The sequence below is a fragment of the Bremia lactucae genome, linkage group LG2 (assembly GCF_004359215.1).
Source record: "Bremia lactucae strain SF5 linkage group LG2, whole genome shotgun sequence".
In the NCBI taxonomy this organism is placed as follows: Eukaryota; Oomycota; class Peronosporomycetes; order Peronosporales; family Peronosporaceae; genus Bremia; species Bremia lactucae.
This window is the reverse complement of record NC_090611.1, coordinates 3,808,981-3,836,461: the sequence shown is the minus strand read 5'-3', so window position 1 is coordinate 3,836,461 and position 27,481 is coordinate 3,808,981. Positions and strand designations below refer to the sequence as shown.

Here is a 27,481-nt window from a genome sequence, read left to right as displayed (position 1 = left end):
ACTTGCTAGCGAATTGATCATCGACAGGAGGCGAGTGGTGGCATCAACTCCATGACCCGATTAATATTTATTCAAGCTTCCTGCATGAATTCAGGCTTAGCAGAAGTTGTGGCACCTGACGTTCGCATCACGGGCCTGAGCTATGGAAGCACCGCCACTGTAGGCGGATCGTAATCGTGGCCTACCATCCAAGTGTCGACAGCCGCAGTTGCACCTTTTCCTTTAAGACGAACTGACTATGGTGTGTCATACCAATGTTACGTTCACCACCTAAAAGTGTGCACCACACGAAAAGGTAAAGCCTTACTTGACAATTCTCTAAGCTTAAGTCTCGTCCGCCTTCACAAGAGTCGGCCACGTTCGCCGTCAAAGTGCTACTTGCCGCGAATAAAATCTTTTGCAACTTGGTATTTTATCATTTACACGGCATTATATCTGTCTTGTACGACTCCGGTGTCCTATTTACCTTTCTGGCCACCGCAAACTTGAGGTACGAAATCCGTAAATTACCAAAGGGGGCACGCTTGCCTCGACCTCCCAGTCGTTCAAGCACAATGATCTTGTCATTTAAGCTATAAAAAGCTTTTGTGGCAATTTCTTGCGCGTTAAGGTGGTGTCTAGCAGGGACCCGATGAGGTTGGTCGAAATAAATTACCACTGACGCGGTAATTTATTTTGACCTGCCGAGGAAGGCTCAAAGCTTCACCTTTCGCTCGCTTGGTCGAGAATTTATATTGATCATGCTTTTGAGAGACTAACTGAAGCATTTTTTACTTTCATTTTTGTGTATTAGAGCCGAGGCCTCAAGGCAAGTCGTCGACGAGACGTCTTCAGCTTGGACTCAACTTCAACCCTTTTGATACTAAAAGCACGAGCACTGGCAAACAAGTTGCAAAGTATACAATTGCTTATGTCCGTTCCCCAGCAATCCATGCCTCCAGTCTCTCAGTATGCTCCTAAGACGACAGTAGGAGAATCTTCGAATACCACTGTACGTGTTTCCTCCTCAGTACTTTCCGAATCTTCGAGTCTGATTTACTTTAAATGATACAGAGCATCCACACAACTTCTTCGGTTGCTTCAAGTAGCCATTCGAGTGACTCAAGCGCTGCAACAATAAATGGGCCCGTAACGAGTGCTTTGAATGGAATGTTGGGCTCAAGTTTGGGAGCTATGGAAGATTGGCGAAACAAAGAGACGGATCGAAGCGCAAGACAGCAAATCGCACGGATCATGTACGTCTTTGAGTTTGTATTAAAACTTTAGGCTAATACTAAAGCGATTGTGGACTATGCTGTAGCTTGACACTAATTATGAAGAGTGCAAACCGGCCAACGTCTGCGAATTATAATCCACGAGAGATTGCCAGGAGACTGGAACATACTTTGTACATGGGGGCTCCGTCGAAACAAGAGTATAGCAATGTCCAGACATTAAAAGCTCGCCTCCAGCAGGCGTTGGATAACTCTCGAAGGCGGCAAATGCAGCAGCACCAAGCAAGACTCCAACAGCAGCAGCTTCAATCGTCTAGCGGATCGTCGGATACAGCCCAGCAACAAGCGCATGCACAATTGTTGCAACAGCGACAACTTGCGCTTCTTCAGCGACAACAACAGCAACAAATGGCTGCTGCGTTGCACAACCAACGCGCGAATTTTCAAGCTGTTCCATACCCTGGCGCATCGGCAGCTATGAATCAACAAATATCTATCAGCCAGCCCTTGCAGATGCCTGTCAATATGTCTCAAATGGCAGGCAAGACGTCAGCATCCATCGCCGCTGAAAATACGAGTTCAGTCACGAGTACTTGCTCGTCTACAACTGGAGGTGCCACAGCTGGGAGCTCCATTCTCGATGAATTGGAGCGAGAAGCGAATGAAATGGCGAATGGCTTGAGTGATCAGCCGTTATCCATGATGGAAGTCGAATTTCAAGCTGTGTCGACGCCTACGGGAACCGCAGCTAGTACCGCAAACTTTATGAATTTGACGCCAACCAATTCGTCCCCGACGGTCGGTGGGAGTACTGGAAGTGCTTCATTAAATGGCGTTCCATTGAGTATGCCGCCGGATATTGGTGCAAGTGTCGCGTCTTCCGCAGCTACCTCGTCGGGAGGAATGGCGCCTTCAATGTATCACGGCATGAACTTGACCGGATCTCATCTTCAGCAAATTCAGCAAATGCAGCAAATCCAGCAGCTACGACGGATGCAACAGCTTCAGCAGCTTCAACAACTCAATGGGAATCTCAGTACGACACAAGTGCAAGCGTCTGGAAGTGGATCATCGAATGGCATGCCAACAACGCCAACGGCTTCGAATAGAACAGCGCAAATGAGCGAAGTCTCGATTGCTCAGAAGCGAGAAGAATTAAAACGGCGGCTAATTCAGCTCAAGCACGCACGAACGTGTGCAATTGGAGAATGTTCAATTGAGTATTGCAATCGCACAAAAGCACTGCTTTCGCACGTGTCGCGATGTGCCAATGCTCAGTGTACTACCCTTGGTTGCAAGTCGACGCGACAGCTTTTGTCGCACTTTCGCAAGTGTCGCAATTTGCAGTGTGACGTTTGCAGTGCTATTCGTCCTCCAATGAACGAAACCGAGCAGCAATTAGTGCTTCGTCGGCAACAGGAGCGACTGTGTATGCTTCGTCATGCCAGCACGTGCACCGCGCTGCCATGCGTCCTTCCGTATTGTGCTGGCATGAAGCTCTTGTGGAAACACATTTGTGAATGCCATCAGCGTCAGTGTCGAACGGATCACTGTATTTCGTCGCGCTACGTGCTATCGCACTTTAAGCAATGCAACAAGATGATTTGTGAAGTCTGTGGCCCCGTGCGGAAGGCGATTAAAGTAGTGGACTCGTGTCGAGGGAATCCAAGTCAGTTTCAATTGGAAGCTAGTCAATCTCCCGATGCTGTGCGTTCATTAATAAAGATTATGAATACGATTAGTGCGGTGCCATCGAGCGTTTCACTCGCGAGACAGAATGTGGCTGGAAATGGACTTGTTTCAAGTGTCAAGGTGGAAGGTGGCATACCGGTGAGTATTATGCCTTTGGCAAACGCGACTGCGACAAAGGATTCTTCTACGCTGGATGAAACGAAGAAGAAGCCTGTAAAGCTACAGACGGAAAAAGAAAAGAAATTGCGGAGGAAGGAGCAGGCAAAAATTGCAAAAGCTCGGGCTCAAGCGAAAGCTGCCGCGGCAGCAGCAGCTGCGCTGTCGTGGCCGTCCTCTGGAAGCATGACGAGTTCCGGAACTATCGAGTCTGCTAATCACAATGGGCTAGTTGTTCGTGGTACACATACGGAATTGCATGGCGATTGCCATGTTTCCCCCCATCAAGACATTTCATTTATCGACTCGATGACTGCAGGACAATTGGATGAACACATTCGGTCACTTCGGTTCAATTTCTGTGGCCACATTTCCATCACGGAGCTCAAGAATCGATTGATGCCACTGCTGCAAAAACTCATGGATAGCGAGTATGGATGGACGTTTAATAATCCCGTGGACCCCGTGCAGTGGAACATTCCCGACTACTTTGATATTATCAAGTGTCCAATGGATCTTGGTACAATTAAGAAACGGCTCGAGAATGAGCATTACAATAGCGTTGAAGCATTTGCGGGCGATGTTCGATTGGTGTTTGAAAATTGTATTGCGTACAATAGCAGCACGAACAAGTTTAATATTGCCGCGAAGCAATTGCTGGCGTCCTTTAATAAGTCGTTGGCAGCGTTTAAACATCAATTGGAGAAGCAATTGTTCAAACGCTGTGAACAGCGGCGGGAAGAGATGTGCCAATTGTGTGGCGGCGACTCGTTTAAGTTTGCGCCGTGCATGCTTTTCTGTAGTGGTCCATGTGCTGGTCGTATTCGACGACATACGCACTATTATAGTGATCCGCGCGGAGAGCATCATTGGTGTTCGAGTTGTTACAAGCAGATGAAAGATGGTCCAATTGACATGACGCTTTTGCCCCAATTGTCAAGCGCTGCGACAGAAGTCGCTCCTTCGTTTGGCGCTCTTCCATTTGATGGTGTCTTAAAAAAGGCGTCACTGGTAAAGCGAAAAAATAGCGAGGTTGCTGAGGAACCGTGGGTTGAATGCGATTCGTGTAAATTATGGTATCATCAGATTTGTGCGCTGTTTAATGAACGAAACCATGCGATTTCAGGCGAGCAAGAGCCATTTGTGTGTCCTATTTGCGTGAAAAAGCAGCGAGCCGCTGGAGTAAAGCCATCGTTAGACAATGGACTAAAAGCTCGACGACTACCGATTACACGGATGGCAAAGCTTATTGAGATTCGAGTGTCAGAAGCGATTGAGAAGGCAGGTCAGGATGAGGCCGTGCGCATGGGTAGCATGGGCAATAGCGACAGTATTGGCTTTTCGAACGGTATTAAAGAATCGACGTCGGATACACAGAATGGAATTACGATTCGTGAAGTACTGAGTATTGATAAACAAGTCCAAGTGAAGCCGCGAATGGGCAAATTATTGACATCAAAGTATCAAGAGTTAAAGAAAAACGAAGGGTCTTCAAAATCATTAAAGCGACCGCGATCGTCTTCGGTTGCTGACAAGAAAGCTGCAGCTTCGGCCTTGTCGTTGCAGCTAACGTATCGGTCCCGATGCATTTGTGTGTTTCAAGAATTGGATGGCGTCGATGTGCTCATCTTTACGTTATATGTGCAAGAATACGGTCCAGACGCATTAGCGCCAAATGCTGGTCGTGTGTACGTCTCGTACTTGGATTCAGTGAATTATTTTCAACCGAAAAAGCTGCGCACTTTAATGCATCAACAGGTGATGCTGGGTTTTCTCGAAGATTGCAAGAATCGGGGCTTTCATACGTGTCATATCTGGTCGTGTCCACCTTTAAAAGGCGACGATTATATATTTTTCTGTAAACCAGAGAATCAAAAGATTCCAAAGTCGGCGCGATTGCGTCAGTGGTACCAGAAACTACTCGAACAGGCCAAACACGACGGACTTGTGGCGAACATTTCAAATCTTTATGCTGAGTATTATATGAAGAAGAAGGCGGCACATGAACTTCCGTACTTTGAAGGGGATTACTGGCCACGACTGGCGGAAGATCTGAGCAAGCAGTTGGAAGAGAAAGACCAGAATAATCGAAACAAAATTGGCGGTGCGAATGACGGAGCTGAGGCTGGAGGGATGAAGGCGATGCCTCTTGACTTGAAAGCCCCAACGTCTCAGTCTCCGTCGCCAAGCGACGAAAGTAATGAACAGAATGGCGTCGAAGGTGGTGCATTTGATGACACGACGGCACTGCCACGGACTGAAGCGATGACGCCAAATGTTAAAAGCAAAAGTAAGCGAAGTAACTCCAGTACGACGACGGAGCCATCGGTGACGCGAAGCAGTGCGTCTAAAGCGCGTTCAAAGAAAGGAGACAAGTCGGCTCGCTCGACGAGTAACTCGAAGAACGTGTTGAATAACGATCCTCTCATGCAAAAGCTGAAAGGCATTCTTGAGCCACAAAAAGATGACTTTTTCGTGGTCGACTTGTACCCCAAGTGCCACAAGTGTGCCGTGCCGATCGTTCAAGAAGGATATTGGGAGCTCAAGACCCTCGCGCCTCCTGCTTCGGTTGTGCATTTATTAGAAGCGGCGAAAAAGTCACGCACTACGTCGTCGAGTGTACGGACGTCGCCGCCACGTCATTATCACTACTTTTATTGTCAAAAGTGCTATGAAATGAGCAAGACGCAATTGTGGCATCGTGTCGAGGTATCAAGTGTGTGTGCCAAGCGTGCCAAGGAATGGAGTGAGCGTCTTCTTCCATTGAATGAAAAAGCTGCGGCCGCTGAGCTTGCCGAGTTTGATTTTCAAGAGATTAAATTTGAAGCCGTGTTAACGTTTGTAGACCCAGAGAAGGTTGAGGAGCAAAGCGATGAGGTGACGAGCAAAGACCAAGCAATGACAGAGGAAGGCATGAAAACGGATGGAGCTGTCGCGACCGAAGCGCTTCATGCGACTGCACTAAAAAGTGGACGAAAGCAGGTAAAGCGTGTAATTGGCGACGATCTGGACGATGTGATTATGCCGTGTGAGATTTTCGATACACGTGAAGCGTTTTTGCTGTATTGTCAGAACAATCACTGCCAATTTGATCAAATTCGACGAGCAAAGCATTCGTCAATGATGGTGCTGTACCATTTGTTTAATCAAGGCACGACAGGATTTACCTTTAGTTGTTCAAGTTGCAAAACGACCTTGTTACAAGGAAATCGCTGGAATTGTTCAATCTGTCCGGTCTTTAATCTCTGTGATGTTTGTCACGGCAAAACGAAACACGAACATCAGCTGCACTTGTTTAAAGTAGTGTCGATTCCACGTCCAGGCAATGAAGTATCGAACGAAACGGTGAGCACGAAAGTCAAGGGTATCGTATCAAAAGCTGGAGGTGCAGCAGGCATGCGAGCGATCAAGCGCGAAACCGGCACGGTGGATCTTAAGCGTGCGAAACAGTTTCAGACACAAAAATCTGGTGGCACGCGAAAGCGCAAGCTACAGCAGAGTTCTCCAGTTGCATCCGTGGACGTGGCTCCAGCTGTGAAGAGGGAGGTTGTAGCGTCCGACTCCTTAAGTAGTACTGCTACTTCAGCAAGTTATGGAACGTCAGTGGATACGGATGGTAGTAAGAAGCGACGAATTCACAACATTGATCCGCAGTTATTACTTCAGCTCGAGCATGCCAGTAGCTGTGCAGTCATGAATTGTACGTTTTTCAACTGTAATCGCATGCAAGCCATGCTCCAGCATGGAGCGATCTGTGAGCAGCGACTGGCTGGCCCATGCGTCTTGTGCAAACGCATTATTGGTCTTCTTTCCGCCCATGCTCGGCAGTGCTCAAAGGAGTATGCGTCTTGTAAAGTCCCTCGTTGTGCAGATATTCGTCGCCATTTTCTTGCGCAAGTTCAGGCGCGCCAGCAGCATCAAGGTGGTGGCAGCAGTGCGAGGAGTGACGGTGGTGCGACAGTGATGGAAGAAATGAAGGATTCAGTGACGTGAGGTGGTGTGGTTTCTGAAGTAACCTGTGAAGTAGTCAGTACGAATAGAACTTTTACGTGTTGTTTATGAAGTTGTGTGGCCCACTTTAATTTGGTATAAGAATTACGTGTTTTGTTAATTTATAAAAAAGTTAGGACATGTATCGTTAGTTTTACTGAATTAAAAAATAGCAATGCCATTTGTTTGACCATACTCATAGGAAAAGCAGAAGATTATGGAATTTAGCTTGAAAATTAGCCAATCATGTAAAGTTGTATAAAACTGAGGGGATTTTATTAGAAAACTGACCGACAGACGGTACGGTGGGTTGATAAGTGAATCTGCGCGCGTGACAACTCGAAGACAAAAGTGGTTAAATTGACCTTCGCTCGAGCGTGCGGGTTGGCCGTTTTATGACGAGTCAGATGGAATTTGGTCCGCCTTATGAGCTATATCTACTACATTACCCTTTCAAGTCGTCTCTCGGACATTATGAGTCACAATTCTAATTTGACGAAAAGCGTGACACCATTCCTTGCTCAAATTAGCGTCCAATTCAGTATACGGCGATGCCTCTACATATTGCAATTGCGTCAAACCCTTGATGCTCGAGCGCTAAAGGCAAAAGCTATTTCTCACTGATCTCTAGAACATATTTTTTTCATCGTGTACACTGAAGTTGGCATCAAGGCCAATTATATCTGTATCATCGCGGTGAATATTTGAGACATTCGACCCATTGTTTTTGCACAACGAGGTTATTCACGAGAACGAGTAAAAAATACTTCGCCCTATTCTCCTCACAAATACCCTGTGCGACAGTGGATTTTTCAAATATCTTTTTTCACCCGACTGCCGTTTACCATTGGTCAGTTAGCCATTTCTTCCCCTAAAAAATCCCGGCATCTTCCACCGAGTGTTTTTTTTTTTCCATTATCTTTTTCATTTACCCATTTTCCGTTCCAGTCTCTCCCCCTTGAATAGAAGCCTCTTGATATCACGACTTGTGCGTTGTCAATGGCTTCTCGATCCGATGGACGTGCGCGCACGCCCATGCGGCGGCAAGCTGAAAGCAACTACATTGACGTTGACCGTGAACAGGCACTGCATCGCCTCGAGAGCTTTCACGCCACGGCGAGCGGGCCCTTTGAGCTGTTACAGAGCAAATTTGGCTTCCAGCACAGCAGTGTTGCGAATCAAAAGGAGAATCTCGGGTGCTGGATCACGAATTATCAAATGCGCGTACGCTCCGAGGCGCCACCAGGGGCTGCCGAGAGTGTTGATTATATCACGCACACGGCTCTTGCCCGTGTGCATGGCAAATTCTTTCGCAACTACGTCGCGTGGTGCAAATTCTTACGTGCAAGTCCGCGGTGTTCGCTTCCTGAAAAAGGCAATCTCTTACGCATGGAAAAAGAAGTGGCGTTGTTTCTTTTATTATGGGGCGAGGCCGGGAACCTTCGATTCATGCCCGAGTGCATTTGTTTTCTCTATCACAACATGGCTGCAAAACTCGAGTTGCTCGACACGCTCCCTACCGTCTACGAAGGCTATTACCTCACGGAAATTGTGCGTCCCATGTACCTCGTTATCGCCCAAATGCGCGTGGCAACGGCTCCGAAAGGCCAACGTCCATTTGACCACCAAGACACGACTAATTACGACGATGTGAATGAATTTTTCTGGACCACGCATTGTTTTGAGTGTGATGAAATGACCGTAGCACAAGTCGTGGCCGTACAAGATCCCAAGACATTTAAAGAAAAACGAAGCGTGTTTAATCCATTATTGGCATTCTTTCGGCTCTGGTTTTTTCTCTTTATTAGTTTTCACGTCATGGTTGTGATTACATATGTCTCGTACATGGCGGAAGGCAATGAAGAAGGAGGTCTGGGGTTTTTCTTTCGGATTTTTCAAGCACGTCAGAATAAAATTCGAGCCCATGCGTTTTATACGATTTTTCTAAGCGTAAGTGGATTGCTTGCAATGAAAGCGGTGATGCAAATTTGGCTCCACGGTGTGCGTTTGTACAAGAACTTTTGGATGGCGTTGGGGGTGTATTGCCGTTTGTTTTGGCATTTCCTGTTCTTTGCACTGTTTCTAGCAGTCGCCTTTTCACCGGATGAAGGAGCTCTTTTTGGCAATTGGAGTCCTTTATTGCCAGGAGGAGGGACGGCTGGGTCGTATTTATCCATGGGATTACTCTATACAGCGATCTATTGCATTCCGGTGCTCTTTGTCGCTTGTTTACGAGCGTTTGTACCCCGTGCGCTCTGGGGCTTTCGACTATTAAGTGCGTTGGATGGCACAAGCCGACAATACGTTGGACGAAATACGCGTCAACCATGGGCGAATTACGTGCAATATGCGAGTTCTTGGAGTGGCATCTTTATTGGTAAATTTCTATTTACCATGCAATTAATGATTCGTCCTCTCATGGCCCCTTCGATTGAAATTTATGGCATTGAGGTCGACGACGATGGCGTGTTGCAATCGCGTCGCAATATATTGTTCATTTTGGCACTCTGGGCTCCAATTTTGGTAGTATTCATGTACGACACGCAAATTTGGTTCATCTTGTACCAATCGATTGTGGGGTTAATTATGGGCAAACGAATGCACTTAGGACATTATATGGGGCTAGCGCAATTGAAACTTGGCATGGCTGCGGCACCCAAGCTCTTTGACGATCGTGTCGTGTCCCTTCGTACCAAGACGCCGACTTTAATTCCTCTCTCATCCGCGCAATTGCCACCTGATTCAAATGAGTTACGACATTTCGATGTCGTAACTCTTCGATTTGCTATTATTTGGAACCAGATTGTCGATAATTTTCGCCTGAATGATCTGCTGGATGACCGTGAAACAGTCATTTTGCAATACCGTATTCTGAATAAAGGGGAACACGTGGAAGACCCGATTTTTTTGCTTGCTGGCAAATTAGCTCGAGCTGTTGAGATTGCTTCGAGAGCGAAAACACACAAGTGGAATACTATGACGCTTGTGAAACACATTGCTACCGCCGATGCCTTGGAAGGAATGAAAAACGGTATGGACTTGATTCGATCCATTTTCTCCTTACTCTTAAAAGAAGACGAAGAACAAGATGCTTGGAGTATTATTGAGTACATTTATTCGTCTCCAGATGTAGCGACGCTCTTGGATTTGAGCTATTTGCCGCAACTGGCTGATAATATTGTCGAACTTTTAGCCGTTATTTTAGACATGCCCGAAGACATTGCGTCCATTGAGGATTTTCATGCTATTCCCGAAGATTTGCGTCTGGAATTGCACGTTCAAGTCGCGCAAGTGATTGAACGTCTTCGTGTCATTGCGCTTACGGTCGAACTTATGCTTCACGATGACGCGGTTGCTCAAAAATTGCATCGTTGTCGGTTTTTACAAACCACTACGGATTTAAAGTTTCAAATTGAACAACTTGTGTTTCTTTACAAAGCCGATGCGTTGTCTGAAACGGGTTTAATTGCTGTCCACCCACGTGACGATTCGTCGATTCCATTGCCTCGATTTGCACCGGAAGAGTTCATTTCAAGCTGTACGCGATTATTTTTCTTACTTCGATTGGACGTGGCAAATTCCTTGCCGCGATGTGAAGATGCGAAACGTCGCATGGGTTTCTTTTTGCATTCGTTAGCCATGGACATGCCACGAGTCAAATCCTTAGAAGCCATGCCGTCGTTCTCGGTCATGACGCCGTATTATTCCGAAACCGTCTTGTTTACATTAGAGGAATTGAATAATCCGGTGCATTCGAATCCGCTCTTTGCCGAGCTTGAAAAGAAACAAAAAGCCAAAGGATGGACGGAATTAACCATTATGAAGTATCTCATCACGTTTCATGCGGAAGAATGGAGTAATTTTCTCGAACGCATGGGGGCGGGATCGTTGGAGGAAGCGTTGGAGATTAATGCGCAAGAAGTGCGTCTTTGGGCATCCATGCGTGGTCAAACCCTTGCTCGAACTGTGCATGGCATGATGTTGTATGAAGATGCGATTCGATTGCTGCGATGGCTTGAAGTCTATTCACTCCAGGACATGAGTTTGGACGAGAAATTGGAGGAAATGAATCGCATTTCGGCACTCAAGTTTTCATACATTACCGGCTGTCAAATCTACTCGAAACAAGTGGCAAATAATGATCCCCGCGCAGCCGACATTGATTACTTGATGAAGAAATTTCCAAGCTGGCGCGTAAGTTTTGTCGATTCGATCACGGAACAAGTCGATGGGGAAGAAGTGAATCGATTTGATTGTGTTCTTGTGAAAGCCGAGCATGGCGAGATTGTCGAAGTGTATCGGTATGAATTGCCTGGTAATCCCATCTTGGGTGAAGGCAAGCCCGAGAACCAAAACGTGGCGCTTCCATTTACGCGTGGGGAGTATCTACAGACGATTGATATGAATCAAGAACATTACCTTGAAGAGTGTTTGAAAATGCCAAATTTCTTAGCTACCGCGACGAGTACAGGCGAAGACGTGACGGTCTTGGGCATGAAAGAGCACGTGTTTACTGGCCGCGCGTCGTCGTTAGCACGGTTCATGACGCTTCAGGAGCTTGTGTTTGTGACGCTCACGCAACGGGTTTTGGCGAAACCTCTTCGATCGCGCATGCACTATGGCCATCCGGATGTGTTTGAAAAGTCTTTTGTCGTCACGTGTGGGGGCGTGTCGAAAGCAAGCAAAGGCATTAATTTGTCGGAAGATGTGTTTAGTGGTTATAACGTCACACTTCGAGGAGGACTCGTTACACACGTCGAGTTTATGCAGTGTGGCAAAGGACGCGACGTGACGTTGAGTCAAATCAATGCGTTTGAAGCGAAATTGTCGAACGGCTGTGCTGAAAGTTGTTTAAGTCGAGAAGGTCATCGATTGACGAATTCCTTGGATTTTGCTCGCTTAAATTCCATGTTTTATGGCCACTTTGGCTTTTACATTTGTAATGCTTTGACAGTCTTTTGCGTCTACGTCTATGCGTACTGCAAATTGTACGTCGCGACGCACTCGGAAGTGGAAATGGCAGCGATTATGACGACAGACAGTCTCAATTCCCTCGCGAGTGTCATGACTACGCAATATTTACTGCAATTCGGTATGTTGACGACCTTGCCATTATTTGCGACACTGTTTGTCGAATTTGGCTTTCAACAAGCGTGTTTTAAAGTCGTCGAGCTCGTCACAACGCTAGGTATTGTCTTTTACGTGTTTCTTACGGGCACGAAGGCGCATTTCTATGACGTTGCGTTGATTCGTGGTGGATCCAAGTATCGTGGTACCGGACGTGGTTTCTCCATTACTCGCGATCCCATGGTGAATTTCTTTAAAGAATATGCTGTGTCGCACTTTCGAAAAGCAGTGGAATTGATTGGAATCATGGTGCTCTATGGCATCTACGGTTCGTTTGATATTGGATCGGGAGCGTTGGAAGCGTATTGTGCTACGGCGGACTTTGATTGTGACCTTACGCCGGACCAAATTCCTGCGAATATCACGTCGTTGGCTGCGTATAGTGAAAAATCCCAGAGCTATGGGATTGCATCGTTTGCAGTGTTGTTCCTTGGCGCGTGTTGGTTAATGGCTCCGTTTGTATTTAACACGGACGGATTGGTGTTGCAGAAATCCAAGCTCGATATCGCGCATTGGTTTGCGTGGATGATGCGGTCACGATCTTGTGACGAACATGAAGAGAAAGAAGTTGGGACGACACCCGTGCAATCGAAAGATACTTGGGACGAATGGTGGCAATCGGATGTGGATTTAATGCTCCCACTTGGAGGCATGGGACGATTGACGTATTGTTTGCGAGAATTGCGACATCCGTTGGCCATGTATTATGTATTTAAAACGGAATTCTCCCTTGCATGGTTTGCCTTGTTATTTGCCGCGATCGGAAGTACGTGGTGTGTCTTGTGGCTTGGCAATCGCATGAATCAATGCTCGTTACAACAGTGGAAGCGAAAATCCTTGTCGTTTCAAGGATTGGTGTATATGGTGGCAGTAATTGGTGGCATCTTGTTGGTACCATTAGTTATTGGCGTCATTGGAAGCTGGTCGGTCCACAAGTGCTTTACGTTTTCCGTATCGATGTTTTTAGGCTTTAATGCGATTGTGCAATATGCGTTGGCATTCCATGGCGTGTTTGGATTTCAAGTGGCCATGTGGAGTCCCGTGATCACATTGGGCTTTCTCATGGATATGATTGTCGGTCTCTTTTTGATTGTGCCGTTGTTTTTACTCTCGTTGTTACCATTTATGCGGATTTTGCAGACTCGAGCCATGTATAATGGTGGGTTTTCACGTGCATTGAGTTCCGGCTCGGAAGTAGCAGCGTCGTTGGTGTTATTGCTGGGTGTATTGGGAGGATTTGTTCATGGCTTTACGACGTCATTTGTCTATACGCTCGGGTATATTAATAGTACGAGTGACAATTTTATCAACCGCTCGTTTTATTATTTCATCACGACGAAGTTGCCGAATAATGGGTCGGAAATGCTCAAATATATGGAAAAGGGATACCTTTCAATGACTTGTGCAAGCATGAGTATTGTCGCTGTCTTTTTGTCGCTTGGGATTGGTCGAGTGCTGGGTCGACGGGGGAATATGGTGCTTGGCAGTAGTTTAATTATGATTTCCGTGGGGTTAAATTTTATTGCTCGGACATCAATTATTATTCTGGCATGTGGATTGGCTGCAATGGGTGCTGCCATAATGGCGATGAATTATTTGCTCTGGAGTTTTGAAATTTGTACAAAAGGATGGCGTGGTAAAAGTGTGACGATTTTTCTCATGGGCTCGATGATTGGATGGATGATTCATTCGCTTTTGATGGCTAATACGAATGCCACTACCATGACTGAAAATTGGGCAAATGCTCCGACAAATATGTGGCGACTTCAGCCCCTTTTTGTCCAACCCGCGCTTATTGTGGCCTTCTTTGGGATTGTGTGGTTTGTACCAGAAAGTCCCGTGTGGCTTTTGGCCCACAAACGCGAAGACGCAGCACGTTCCGTACTCACGCGTTTACGTCGTCGCGTAAATGTAACCCCGGAAATGGAGCTTATCAAGGCAGAATTGGCGCAAAAAACACGTGAAAATCATTTATTGTTTCGCTTCTCGTTGGTAATTGCCTTGCAAAGCTTGTTTGGACTATTGATGTCCCAGACAATTATTGTGCGCCGGCCACTGCAAATGAATGCAAATGATTCTCAAAGTGCCAATAATTATTGGCAAGTGTATTTTGCATTGTGTATTGCCACGGGATTGGCGTTTGGCAGTTTTCTTGTTGACAATGTGCGTCGAAAAACAATTTTAAAGGAATTTTTACCGTTTGTGGCGTTAATGGCTTTTACTTGTGGCGTCATTGGCGCCGTTTCCCGAGCAGACGGAAGCTTACTGCAGACAATGCTGTGCTTATTGTACATTTCTGCAGGCTTAAGCCTCGTGAGTGTCACGTGGCTCGCAGCACTCGAAATGTTCCCAGCCTCTCGTCGACCCTTTTACTGGACTATCTCGCTCTCTGTCTACTACTTGATCCAGCTTGGTGTATACTATATCAAACCGTCATTTGCATTGGCAAATTTTCTTCTCTCTGGCGGTTGTATTCTGCTCACGATTATTCTGTTTTTGTATTGTGCAAGCACGAAATTAGGGGCCATTCAGACAAAAGCTGAAAAGAAATACCAACGATCAATTCGAGAATCCGAACCCGAAGTCAGAGAAGCCATGGATACATTTATTGTCGATGAAGGACGGAAGCAACAGACGCGCATTGCGCAAACGTCGGCCATGAATCGATCCGCTGGCGTCGGCGCGAGTCAAATTAACTTTGGTCACTCGGGAGCGAGTTACTCGACAATTAGTGGTCCTCCAAGTGGCGGGGCTGCATCACAAGCACGCGCCAATGCCTCGCAATTTGGCTTTGGTGGTGTCATGGGGAAGGACAGGAGTCGTTCTGGTCTTGGAGACAGCAAAACGGATCCCTTTAGTTTTCGACGATTGGACAGTGAAGAAGATCGAAATCATTCTCGAGAAGTACGCTATGGCACGAGTACTGGATTAAGTGCCAACGAAAGTTTTGAAGCTGCTGCGCCGGTCGATTTATCAATTGATCGTCGTCGCTTGACATCCCGAATGTCGTCGACCTTTGACTTTGAAGCCGAGTTTGAAGCTGAACATTTGGAAGATTTGCGGCAGGGGCAAATTAGTTATCCACAAGGACAACCGCGATCGGTCTCGTTTTTGCAGTCGCAACAATACCCGGACGCTGATTTACTTGCCGAGACGCAGTCGGTACGATTGTAAGTCATAGACGACGTAGATTTTCTTGTCTATTATCGTGGAGAAGGAGAGTCGATAAGAGGAAAGTGTTTATGCTATTCATGACTTGAAAATTATATGTGTTGGAGAGAGGTTTAATACTTGCATACATTACAAGAGGACGAGGTAATAATTACAAGACCACCTCACTTTCTCGATCAAATTCTTTCTTTTTTTTTGCTAGAAAAAGGAAGTTGACGTAGTATGCTTCGTGTATTCTGAAAAGCGTTTATTATGGACAAAGCCACTATTCGCGTTTGCTTTCATCTCAAATTCGAATGATAAAGTTGGCAGAAAAAGACAAATTTAGGCCGTTGTTGTAACGACTATCACTTGAAAGTCAGTCGTATATTCATCAAAAACAACACAACCTATAACTACTCGACTTTGGCGAAGATATTCTACAATTTATCCTTTTAATCTGATAATTCTTCTACTTTATAAGACTGATTTTAATTCTAGCCCTGGGCTTATCTGTGCTCAACGATACCCAGAGTCCCAAAGGTATCGGAGAGTCTGTTCATATTCAAATTTTTGGTTCAAGCCGCGGTCAAGATTACGCCATATACACCCAATGGGCCAAAAGCTGGACGATAGCAACTAATTAAGAGGATTCGACCGTTGACAACTCTCTGCACGTACTAGTGTACGTGAAATAACGTAAGGCACCTTTCGCAACTGAAGCAGTGCGAAGTGGACTTATACTGAAGCAGTACAAGTCGTAGTGCCCCGTTACATCTCATCTAATGCACTACATCTATGCTAAAGCATAACTGTATCTTATAAGCAATGTTGTCAAAATTACCACATAGGTACGAATTTGGTCGTGCTTTTTTATGTGAAAACTTAAATGATCTCCAGATATTTTGTAATTTTAATTCGTGCCAATTTCCAAGACAAAGATTCACGCCATATACCAGCCGCCGAACAACGAGGTGTTGCTTCATACGCGTTTTTGGGCGCGCAGGCGAAGCGATCCCTGCATGCATCGTAACGTATTCATGCCCAATTAATGCATGGCTCGTTCTTTCTGAGCCATGGTAGGGCGTCGAACAATTTTATTCGACGCCAATCGCTATAGGATCGTATGCTCAAAATCGTTCAGTGCGATAAAATTCTAACGAGGATGACAGGCACGCGTCTCGCAGCAGACGCATTGTAACCGTTAAAAAGGTGCAGTTGGAATTTAATACACGTTAGAAGATAAGCATTACGATTAAGATTTCATTGTACTAAACTTGGATGACAAATTTGATGTCATCATGAGAATCTGCAATGGGACATGTTAACGCTCACCGTAGTTTCTAGACGACTAAGACATAAATCTAAACCAAATTCTCGAACATTTCCCCCTATGTACCCGACAGTGCCTGGGCGGGAGAAATGGACGTTGAAGACGCAAGATTCTTCATGGAAAAGACAATGAAAAGGTGCGTGTAAAGGCGGGGGGAGTTTTTTTTTAAAAGTTGAACTTAGCGATAGCCGGCAACTTGAGATCTATTACATCGATAAGCTACTCGAAACAAAATGTGCTTATCAAAACGATATACCGCGAAATAAAGTTCAGTAACATAAAAATATCAAGGAACTGCCGAGATAAACAGCAATTTGCCAGCTGCCAGTTCTGGTCAGTTGAATAAAAAATATTTGTCTAGTATGCCAATTTTCAAAGCATACAGCCGCAGTTCTCGCAGAAAAAAGGGTATCGAGATCATTGCATGAAAGGGTTGCATTAAAAGGCACCAGAGCATTTGATGCTTCGAATGACATGAGCGCTTGATCTCCTTATACTTGCTTGCCATTGTTTGCAAGCGTATGAGCTTGTCCTTAAGTTCTTTTATAATTTTCCGGCTTCACATGACGTAATTTGACTTTTTTGTCGAATTAACATTTTAATAGGACACGGATGAAAGTCCGTTTAACGGGACACCCTTTGCTAGTACTACTTCAGTACTAGCCAAGCTGCGCTAATGATAACAGTGGAAGTGAGGTGCATCAAACTACTTCACGTACACGACGTGCAGGTTAGGTTTCAAGTATTAAAAAGCCTAAGCTACTAAAGGTCAACGCTTTAGTATCGGCAAAAGGAGATTAGTTTTTTAGTTTTATATTAAAAGTTCCTACGTATTGACGATCTTTCTATCCCCTGACTTGAATAAAAATATGTATAGCGCCTTCTTGCGCACCGCCCAGTCGTATCTAGTACATATTGCGGGGTTGATTTAGCTTTAAATCAACCAATTAACAAAAGTGTTGACTTGTTGCTTCAATATTAAGTGAATTACTAATTGATAAACATTTTATGCATCTTTATTGTTTTCCTCTTATATGAACTTATATTATTATTCCTCTAAAAAGAAGTAATACTTATGTGACGGAACACCCCGTAATATCACCCCCTAACTAACAGTACTATAACAGATGATGTAGAGTGACAAAGAGTACTATTGTGTCTCTCTCTGCGAGTTAGCACTCGTTGGTCTCCAATTTTTTTGTTTGTGCGTGGTACCAGAGTCCGTGCGCCTGGCAGCTGCACGACTGCAAGTAGCTGCTACTCATGCAAACATTTTGGAAGACGCTAAGGCGTCTGCTGCGAAGAGAAGTCACCCCGATTTGAGTTGACTTTTACGAGTCGGCGTCATCGTCGGACTGAAGGACAACCATAGCGGCCTCCGGTTTCATGATTCCATCGACCATGATAACTCTGGTGATGCTTACATGCATCACCACAAATGAAGTGATCGTAAAGATCACTTCGAGAGAAAAATTTGCCTCAGTGTGAACATAAGTGAATGGGAGAGGGACCGTGATACGCTGCGGTTCGCTTCCGAAAAGATAACCTGGTTGTACCATAAAGGCAACTTAGCGCGTTGGTCTAATATGATTAAGGAAAGCTTAATTCGCGACAAAAATTGTAAAGCCTGCTGCTCAATGAGGTTGAAGAGAGGACTAGCAGAAATTTATTTCTGCTCACGGTGATGCCTCTCTGCACATTAATGGCAGTGCGGGTTCAAAGGCCGTGGAAATTGTGATAGATCAATATGTATACGTATTATCTTTTCTACGACATTTCTGAGTAGCGGCATGGCCCTTTCCCATTAGCTCACTGAACTCATCACTACTATTAGGTGGTGGCAGCGGTGTCGACAAATTCCAATTAGCTCACTGTACTATGAGGTGATGGCAGTGGTGTCGATTCATTTCATATGTTTAGCTACGCCACTTCCCCAGCCTACTACAGTTGGTGGGTCATCGCTGCTGCCGATTCCAGAGCAATCTGCTTTTCCGGTGTGCGGCTCTCTGGCCACGATGCCTAGGGATCATACCGAAGACGTAACGGACGCGATTATGACAAAACCATCAGCTTCCTCTCCTGAAGGTGAGCATGAATCCGCCGACGTTTCGGTAGATCTAATGCCTCCAGCTGTCACTGCCAAAGACCTACCTTCTTGTACGGAACCGCATTCGGACACGCGTCCGACGATGGCTGACGTGCTCGGTCGTCAAAAACATCTTCGCCGAAACTACGCTAAAGCTGATGCCGCTCGTCGTCGTGTGGAGACTCCCAAGCCTCATGCAAGTGACATCGAATGGATCGAGCATCGATATGCCGCAGGTGGCAATTTGTCGTTCATAGCGCCCCGTATCAACCAGGCGCGGCCGTATGATCTTCCTCGTGCCAAGTATAACATGGTTATTGCTACCGGCCAGACTCTCGCGCAAATATCTCTCCGGAAATTCACAGGGTCGATTTCGGGTAAACATCACAGCAACACCTCTCTTGAAAACCCCTAAGAAACAATTTTTGTTTGATCAAAAATGAGTTTTTTGTAATCGACGAGTTTCAGAATTTCTAAGAAAGCCACGAGATTTGTCAAGTCTTAAAAATACCTGGCGGAGATCTATGTGTCAAGGTGTAGTCCAGAGAAGCATGTCTGAGGCTCGAACTCACGAAAGTGAACATCCTGGGCAGTGTCTTCTCGTTCAAGGAGGCCGACGTCTTCGGTCGTAAATTCTTCATTGACACCTCAAACATGGATCGGATACGGACACCAGCCTGGTTCTCCACCGCCTCCTCTTGCTTGGCTGCAAACCCATCTACGACACGTTTCGTGAAGTAAACTTGTTGACTGTATCACGTCTGCCACCTGGCGCGTATACATCTTGACTAGTTCATGTCCCAGTCCGCTAACGGTGGTTTATGTGCTCAAGTGATTTTTGGCAACAAGCTGCACTCAGTTCATGGCAAGAACGCCTCGTTCCAATCGGAAAGAATGCCGTTGTTCACACCACGGGATTGATTTAAGTAGGCATTCTAGTGCATTCCTTCCACCCGTAACGGGCCATGTCACGCCACAACAGCAGGATCGCACCACCTTCTCCGTCAATTTGCGCGCCCGTTACGCGAACGCCTGCGGCTGCTGCAAACATTACGACGACAAACAAGAAAACCTCAATTCAACAGGAAGTTGAGAAGGTTACAAAGAGGCAAGGTCAGCTCAGCCACGGAGCTCTGCATGAAAAGCTGTCCATTGCTAATCAGCTTGTCGCGATTTCGTACACCTCCTCCGATGCGCTGTCAATTTCTACCTCTCCGGGGTCTCAATTAAAACAAATCTCTTTAAATATCTTGAGTTGTCTCTAGTGTAACTTCCCTGCCTACAAGCGTAGTTAGACCATCAGCACGCAGATTAGAACCGATACAAATATTAGATAATAACCATTCCTTTACAGCTGCCTTGCGAAAATGAGGTACTACAGTTAGCTTAATGTATTGAGGTTTTCCCTTTCTTTTTTCAACAGCAGCTATAGATGGAATCATCTATCGGCCCGCGCGCAAAAAACGGGGTCGCAATGCTATTGATTATTTCAACATGCTGGTCAAACAATCGATATTCCCACTCAATGAAAAAAAAATTGCCTCTATCAACAAATTTCAAGCATTCCAGACGGTTGAGGCCCGCTTCGAATTAAAGAACTTGACAGCGGACATGAAACATGGTAAGGATTTATCTTTGGAGGTCACGCACCCTGAAGCGCTACACACCTCGACCGAGTCTGCCTTCATTAATAAAGCACCACACGAAAATTAGCAAATCAACCAAAGCGTCGTTTATACTGGAAGCGGCCGAGGCGATGCCAAATGATAAGAAAACGGAACTGCTTGGGGTTCTCCCTGACTCCCTGACGTCCTCCAGGAGGCAGACAACAATGTCGACGGCATAGACAAGATGTTCAAGAAAGCCGCGCATTCGGACAGCGTCACTTAGAAAGCGGTAGAATCTCCTTCAACAGGGCTCTGTCGTTGGCGATGGTCGATGGCGGAACAACAGTTCCCAACTACATGCTGTTAATAAAGTGTTGTGCAACTAATCCGACCGCGGACGCTACCTTTACAAAGAAATGGAAGGAGCCTATGGGTGTCCCTGTTACTTACAAGCAGGAGGATATCTTCGACATGTGTGCCCGTGGTCGGCGATGACCCCTGCAATCGCGGAATTTCTCGAGCAACTAAGGCATTAAGATTGTTGAGCTTACGCTCATGTCTATCGATCCCGTCATATTCTCTAATTACCATATATCTTGAGTCAGCCTGCTGAGTGGATACCGGTGCATCGCTCACGTCTTTTCCATCCCAACATCGTACTTTGTCGTTTGCGGTCAGAGCTGGATTTTCACTGCTTAAACAATGGCAAAAGAAACAGTAAAATGGGACCCTTCTAGATACACTCAAAGCCTCGACGGCTTCATTTCGGTGATTTACTTGGTTGTAAAGCTTCGGGCCGTGAGTGGGGACATTAGACTTCTAGTGAGGAACCAAGCTACTCGGGGCTAAAGTTGCATCATCCTCGACATCGTGGAGCAACTTAATGTTCTTACGGTGGACACGAATGACATCAACAGAATGGGCGTTCCCTCGTCGCGAATTTGTTTATCAACTACTCTCTCTCATGTCAATAAGACACTAAGCTTGCCAATCCAAGCACCTCGCCAACTTCAAATTCTATTAAGATCGAGTAACACTCATCACTTTTACTCGAGTGACCCTGATCCCACCTGTTTCGCCCCACACGGGGTCGAAGCGACGGAGTAGTCGCTATTCTTCGATCTGACTATCAAGGATTTGATTCGGCTGTTGATGTCTCCCACCTGACTGTTCTTGGGTCACTATCTTGAAGTGAAAGTATCGGATGATGAGATGCCTATCTACATTCACAATGCGTTGCACCAGCGAATCGTCAGGACAAACATCAGTTCTTCTCGAGTCTGGAAACTGGAGAGTTTGACGGTAATGCAACTCATCTTGTGTTGGGGGACCCTGAACACCTCACTAGATCTACGGCTCGAATTCTCCAGTCCTGTTCTGAGATATAACCCAGGCCGGTATAGGTGTCTTCAATGGTAGTAAACCTGGGCAACGTAGATCCTTGGAGGATCCACTTCGCTAACAAGCGAGTCTTCACTGGTCTATTCCCCGACGAACAGTCTAAACAACTTATTGATCTCAGCTCCATTCTCCGATCGCTTCTATGGGGATTTCCAGCACTTCCAACCGCAACACGCCGGCGATCATATGGCTTACAGTGTGGTTTTCAGGTCGGGCTCTCAGCTTCATGGCCGTGGCTATTGGCGATTCCCTTACTACCTACTGGAGTACCGCACAGTGGTGGAGGCAATAGAAAAATGGCGGAACTGGTACGTGGCGCACTCTGTACTAAACTGAACCCCGGCAAGGTCTGGGATGAGTATAAAACAAACTAGAAGACTCAACTGCAGGCTGTGCAGAAGAAAATACGCCTTTAAGACACTCAGGCTCTCGAGGAGGCTCGAATTTCTCTCGATGGTGCCGCTTCTCGTCTTCGTGATTCTACCTGTTTGACAACTAGACAACAGTTTGAAGATACCATGTTTACAAGGAGATAGCAACGCGCACGAGTCAATGCCACATTTGATGACTTTCGTGCCGCCAACTGCGAAAAATCGACCAAGCACTTCTTCCGACCGCTGGATACCGGCTTACGCCGTGTCTTAATCGAAGAGGTAAAACAACGTGAACGTGGGACTTTGACTTACCATTATGAAATTTCTCTTCGCTTCTTGACGCACTGAGGGTCTGAGCTGGGCGATCCTTCCAGTCCGATAGGAAATTTTCTTCACCATACGATTCCATGCAGCAAAAGCTTCTTGTCTCCATTACAAGCTTCGTCTCCGCCATGTACCGCGCTGTCTTCGACGCTTAGATTACGGCTGCGGCTTTGGCGGCTGCGATTCGCCATCTGCGTTCAACTTCGGCGCCGGGTATGGACGGCTTAACGGCTGGTTTTCACAAGGTGTGTCCTAATGTTTTTGGTGAATGCCTAAGCATTGTATTCGATGATCAGCTCCACCGTGGAAAGCTGCTTCCCTCCCGACGCAAGTTTGCTGTCCTATTACTCCACAGAAAAGGCTCGCGTGCGCTCCCTAGCAACTATCTTCAATTGCCCTTGTACAGGTCGATGGCAAGGTGTTGTCGAAAGCGCTGACGCACACCTCTAACAAGTAGTGGCGAACCTAATTCACCCGGATCAGAAAGGCTTCATCAATGTCGCTCCATTCACTACCACATCCAGTTTCTTGCCGATCTTCAATACCTGATAACAGGTTGAGACGAAGAGGCGTGTGCGCTACTCTTTAAATTTGAAAGGCCTTCAACCGCGTCACCTGGGACTACATGTTTTGCCTGCACGATCGGATAGGCTTTAGCTGAAAGTTTGCTCGGTGCGTTCGCCTTCTCTGCACCGACCCTCATGCCCATCTTCTGACCAATAAAAAGATTCAGCTTGCATTGTTTCCAACTCGGATGGTCAACCTAGGAGGTCCTCTTTCGGCTCTTCTCATTGTCCAAACCATTGAGCCATTCAGCAATGTTGCGGTCACAAGAAGAGTATGAAATCCGCTTGAGCCACTTGGAACCTGTCGCGGTCACGCGAAGAGTATGAAATCCGCGTTTCCGCTGATCCCAACTTACACGGGCACGTTCTTCGCCGACGATTTGACACTAATAAGTAGCTCTATCCCCAATTACAGTTACTGTTCGAGAATGTACAGGGGTACTGCCGCAGCTCGGACGCAAACCACAATCTGTCCAAATTTGAGCTGATTGCGCAAAACTGAAGATCAACATGCCCATTGCTTTCAGGTATGCGCGTCCTTCAGCGGACAGATACGGTAAATACCTTGGCATTCAGTTTGGGCAGTCTTCAGTTGATGCTACTATCTTAATTTCCCTAGCGCAGCGGCTCTACGATGCCAATGATTCCACCGGGCGCAAACGCTTCAGGCCGATTAGTAATGGCCTAGACGATGATCCTATCTCGCTTGTGGCACTATGCGCAGCATGTCGCCATTCTGGTACCGATGGTGAGGCGATGGCAATCGATGATTTATCAATTTGTTTCGAGCCGAAAACATGATGGAGACTCAACACACGTCCAGCTGATCTCGAATGAATGTCTGTACCAGCATTACCAAGACGGAGGGTGTCCTTAATCTGGACGCCCACCTCAAAAGTCAACGTCTTCAGTTACTTATGCAACTTCTACGGGACTTGGGCACCCCTCAAATACGCGACTGACAACTACGGCGTCCGAGCTTTTGGTACTGATTGTACCGCAAACGGGTATGTGTTCTGCCTTGGACTTCCTGTAAGTCTCTCTGCTTCACAATTGTTGAATGATTGCCTGACGTCTGGCTTCTATTTGGTGGATAGGGATGTGGAATTTGTGGTACTCGCTCCGGTGGGCAGTCACGTGACACGACCTTTCTCCTGACGATCGCGCGTGTTACGGGCTTCATAAACCTATTTGGAATAATGCTGACGTGGCTCTTCACTAAGGAATTTGTCCACCGACCCCCACCGATACCTCTCTCCACGGTGCCTCGTCATGGTGGTAGTGCCGAAGCGGAGTATAAGGATGCGCGTGTTTAGTGTATGCGGCATCAAGTCTCTTTAACAATTTATTTTTGCGAGGGAGTCTTGGCCGTCTGAGCTGATATTCGTTCTGCGGTACATAGATCAAGCGCTTACGTCGTTGGTGACTTGGAAACAAGCTCGTTGGTTGTGAATTAGGTGCATTGAGGGTAATATTGCAGCCAGCCGTGGGTGACCGCGCCTCCTTCGCCACCTCGGGTGTTTTTGGGGGGGTTGACTGCAACCTCCTACCTGCAATCCCTCGGGCTGCACTTCTTCACGTGGTCTGGACCCCACCGTCGTCGCCCGAAAAAAACATCCTCTATATCTGCATTCCCAACGTGAAGATGCTAAAAAAGTGGCAAACTACTTCGGGAAGTACTTAAAGTATTGAAGTCGCCTCTAGCTTTCAGTATACGCTGATCTTCAATTCCGCCTGGCGCTCCGCCTGCTGCCGGTCCGTTTTCGCTTCTAGTTCCTGAAGGTGTCCTTTCCTGGCATTCAATATTTGTGCGAGTAGGCTGCCGCGCCATTAAAACAGAAAAAACATCTTTTTTGACTATGACCTCGCTGCTGAACTGTGTTGTCATATCCACACCGTCTCCAGCCTCCGAGCTGATGGGAGGCTTGATAAAGGCGACCGCGACATTAAGCCATCTAGAGCATCAGTATATGAAGCGGATGAGATTTAGCGACAGCCGGCGGTTCGGGGAGGGGGTTAAGATCGGAAAGCTGACTCAGATTCCCCGGGATAAGGTTCCCCACACAGGGTAGTCCGTAAATAAAACCTTCAAGCGGAACCGCTGTCAGGGCGTTGGCTTTGAATCCCTGGGCATAGCGCAGATGGCTTGGTGGAAGGAAGACCCGCTTGAAGATGGTGCATACCTTGTGTATGCGCTCAAGACCTTCCAACGCGGACATTGAGTTGCGATGCAGAAGGATGGGAGCATGATGTTCGTGCGGGAAGACGGTAAGCCCATGATATCATTTGTCAGACGTAGATAAGGAGGATCGGCTTCGTCGTCGGATTAAGCTTAGAATTGGAAGCCAATAGGCCTTAAACCACGGTAATAAGGGATATATAATTGTTCCACTGTGAATCAGAGTGCAAACCTTGATGCAGGAGGCCGCTAGGATACCAACGAGTCGAGTCTCACCGGGCTGTGACAGACTTCGGCTGACGAAGGGTACACGGACAGAAATTTTGGAGAAAGCTTGGTCGTGCTTCAGCACCGTTAGAACGCGTTGAAAGGCAGTTTGCTGGGCAGTGTTATATCGCTGGCGAAGGCTGTGGCGCATATGTGCCTCATGGTTGAAAAGATGGTTAACAGCGTGGAGAGCGACGAGCTGTCGTCAGCTCATCGCAGTTTCGAGGATATTCGGAACCGGCATGAGAAACTTCAGGTTCAACATGAGAATCTGGTTCGCGATCACAAGAATCTTTTAGGGATTCTTGAAAAGGGTGGTCAAATCCGTCCTCGGAAGAAGCCGCGTACTGATGGTTCGGGCGGAGCCGACCAACGTAAAACGTAGGATGCGTTCGCATCCTACGTGGCAATTCTATTGTGTACGCATTGCCTGTGCGATGCAGTACACGGAAAGGCCCAATGAACTTGGGTAGTAGTTTACTGCTACCCACATTAGTGACTAAACGCTTTTGTAGGTTTACCGCAGAGGGTAGCACTAGATAATTAATGTTGAACGAATGAACATTTGCTCTTCCACATTTGTCTGCATTCCGTTTCTGACGGTCCACTGCGTTAGCAATAGAATTCTGAACGAAACGGATTATTAATTTTCGAGTTAGCAGAAATTCCTCTGCCGACTCATTTGTTTTGTCTTTTTCTGTACGCTTAGTGCGTACTGCCATGAGATCATTCTCATTTTCGATGTCGATTTCTTCGACATCGACATCACTCGCGTCGTTGTTAACTTCGACGCGTGATGAGTATGAGCCAGAAATGGATTTACTCGTGCGAGTCCACCACCTTAAACTAGAGGATCCCTCTAATTGGTTGGGTAAGCGAGGATGGCGTAAGCCATTCACAAAGAACGGTGTATGCGTTGTAGACGCATGCACAGAATTATTGATGGCGAATTCGACCATCGGTAAGAACTCGCTCCAATTCGGATACGATTGGACGTAACCTCGAAGTATCTCTTCGAGGACGCGATTTACGCGTTCTGTTTGACCATCCGTTTCCGGGTGATCAGATGTTGACATAGTCAGCCGTGTTCCGAGAGATCGGAACACGGATTGCCAGAACGCCGCCGTGAATCTCGGATCTCTATCCGAGACTAATTCACGGGGTAACCCATGGAGTTTGAATACCGTGTCGATAAAGACACGGGCACAACCCGGAGCCGTAATCGACTCTGGTACCGCAGCAAGGTGTACCATCTTGCTGAATCTGTCTACAAAAACAAGGATTCCATTGTTTTTGTGTTCGTCTTCGGGAAATCCGAAGACGAAGTCCATAGATACGGACTGCCAACACTCTGCCGGAAGTGGTAGAGGTTGAAGAGGTGCACGGGATGAAGGGCTAGGCTTCACCCGTTGACAAACCTCGCAAGCACGAATGTACTTGCGCACAAACTGATACTGGCGGGGCCAGTAAAAGTATCGACTTACCGTGAGGTAAGTCTTCTCACGTCCACGATGTCCACTTGTTGGAGCATCGTGACACTCATACATGATGCGCAAGCGCAAATCATTGTGAGTCGGGACGACGACACGTGGGGTGTCGCCGGTAACGGCTGTGTAATACAATAAGCCGTTACGTGTTGTGTATCGATCGGATGACGATCGATATAAAGCCGGTAGATCTTTAAAAGATTTATCGGATGGATTCATTAAATGATCCATCAGACAAAGAAGGTCCTTATCTTCTTTATAGGCTTTCTTTATTTCATCAACTAAGGTTGATGATGGAACACTCGTAGTGAGTGTTGCAACAGTAAGATCACTTTTACTGTTGGGGTGCACTGCTGACTCGAAATCGGGTCGGCGTGATAACGCATCAGCGACGACATTAAGTCGTCCTGGTTTATATTCGACGGAGAAGTTATACTCCGCGAAGAAGGATAGCCACCTCGCCATTCTTTGCGAGAGGTGTGGGCTATTGACGGCCGTGCGTAATGACGCATGGTCCGTATATACGAT

General features: G+C 46.6%; 3 protein-coding genes across 3 annotated transcripts; all 3 read left to right on the top strand.

Moving 5' to 3' along the window:
* Positions 1 to 84: 84 nt before the first annotated feature.
* Positions 85 to 7,055, top strand: CCR75_002517 (uncharacterized protein; the record flags this gene model as incomplete). The annotated part of the gene is made up of 5 exons (XM_067960614.1): positions 85 to 159; positions 330 to 490; positions 796 to 991; positions 1,054 to 1,235; positions 1,301 to 7,055. The coding sequence occupies 5 exons, from the start codon at positions 85 to 87 to the stop codon at positions 7,053 to 7,055; spliced, it is 6,369 nt and encodes a 2,122-aa protein (XP_067822217.1).
* A 996-nt stretch (positions 7,056 to 8,051) lies between these two features.
* Positions 8,052 to 10,648, top strand: CCR75_002516 (uncharacterized protein; the record flags this gene model as incomplete). Its single annotated transcript, XM_067960613.1, has 2 exons — positions 8,052 to 10,247; positions 10,589 to 10,648. The coding sequence occupies 2 exons, from the start codon at positions 8,052 to 8,054 to the stop codon at positions 10,646 to 10,648; spliced, it is 2,256 nt and encodes a 751-aa protein (XP_067822218.1).
* Positions 10,649 to 10,691: 43 nt separating this feature from the next.
* CCR75_002515 (uncharacterized protein) lies at positions 10,692 to 15,353 on the top strand (the record flags this gene model as incomplete). Its single annotated transcript, XM_067960612.1, has 1 exon — positions 10,692 to 15,353. One exon carries the CDS (start codon positions 10,692 to 10,694, stop codon positions 15,351 to 15,353), a length of 4,662 nt encoding a protein of 1,553 aa, XP_067822219.1.
* Between the last annotated feature and the right edge of the window lie 12,128 nt (positions 15,354 to 27,481).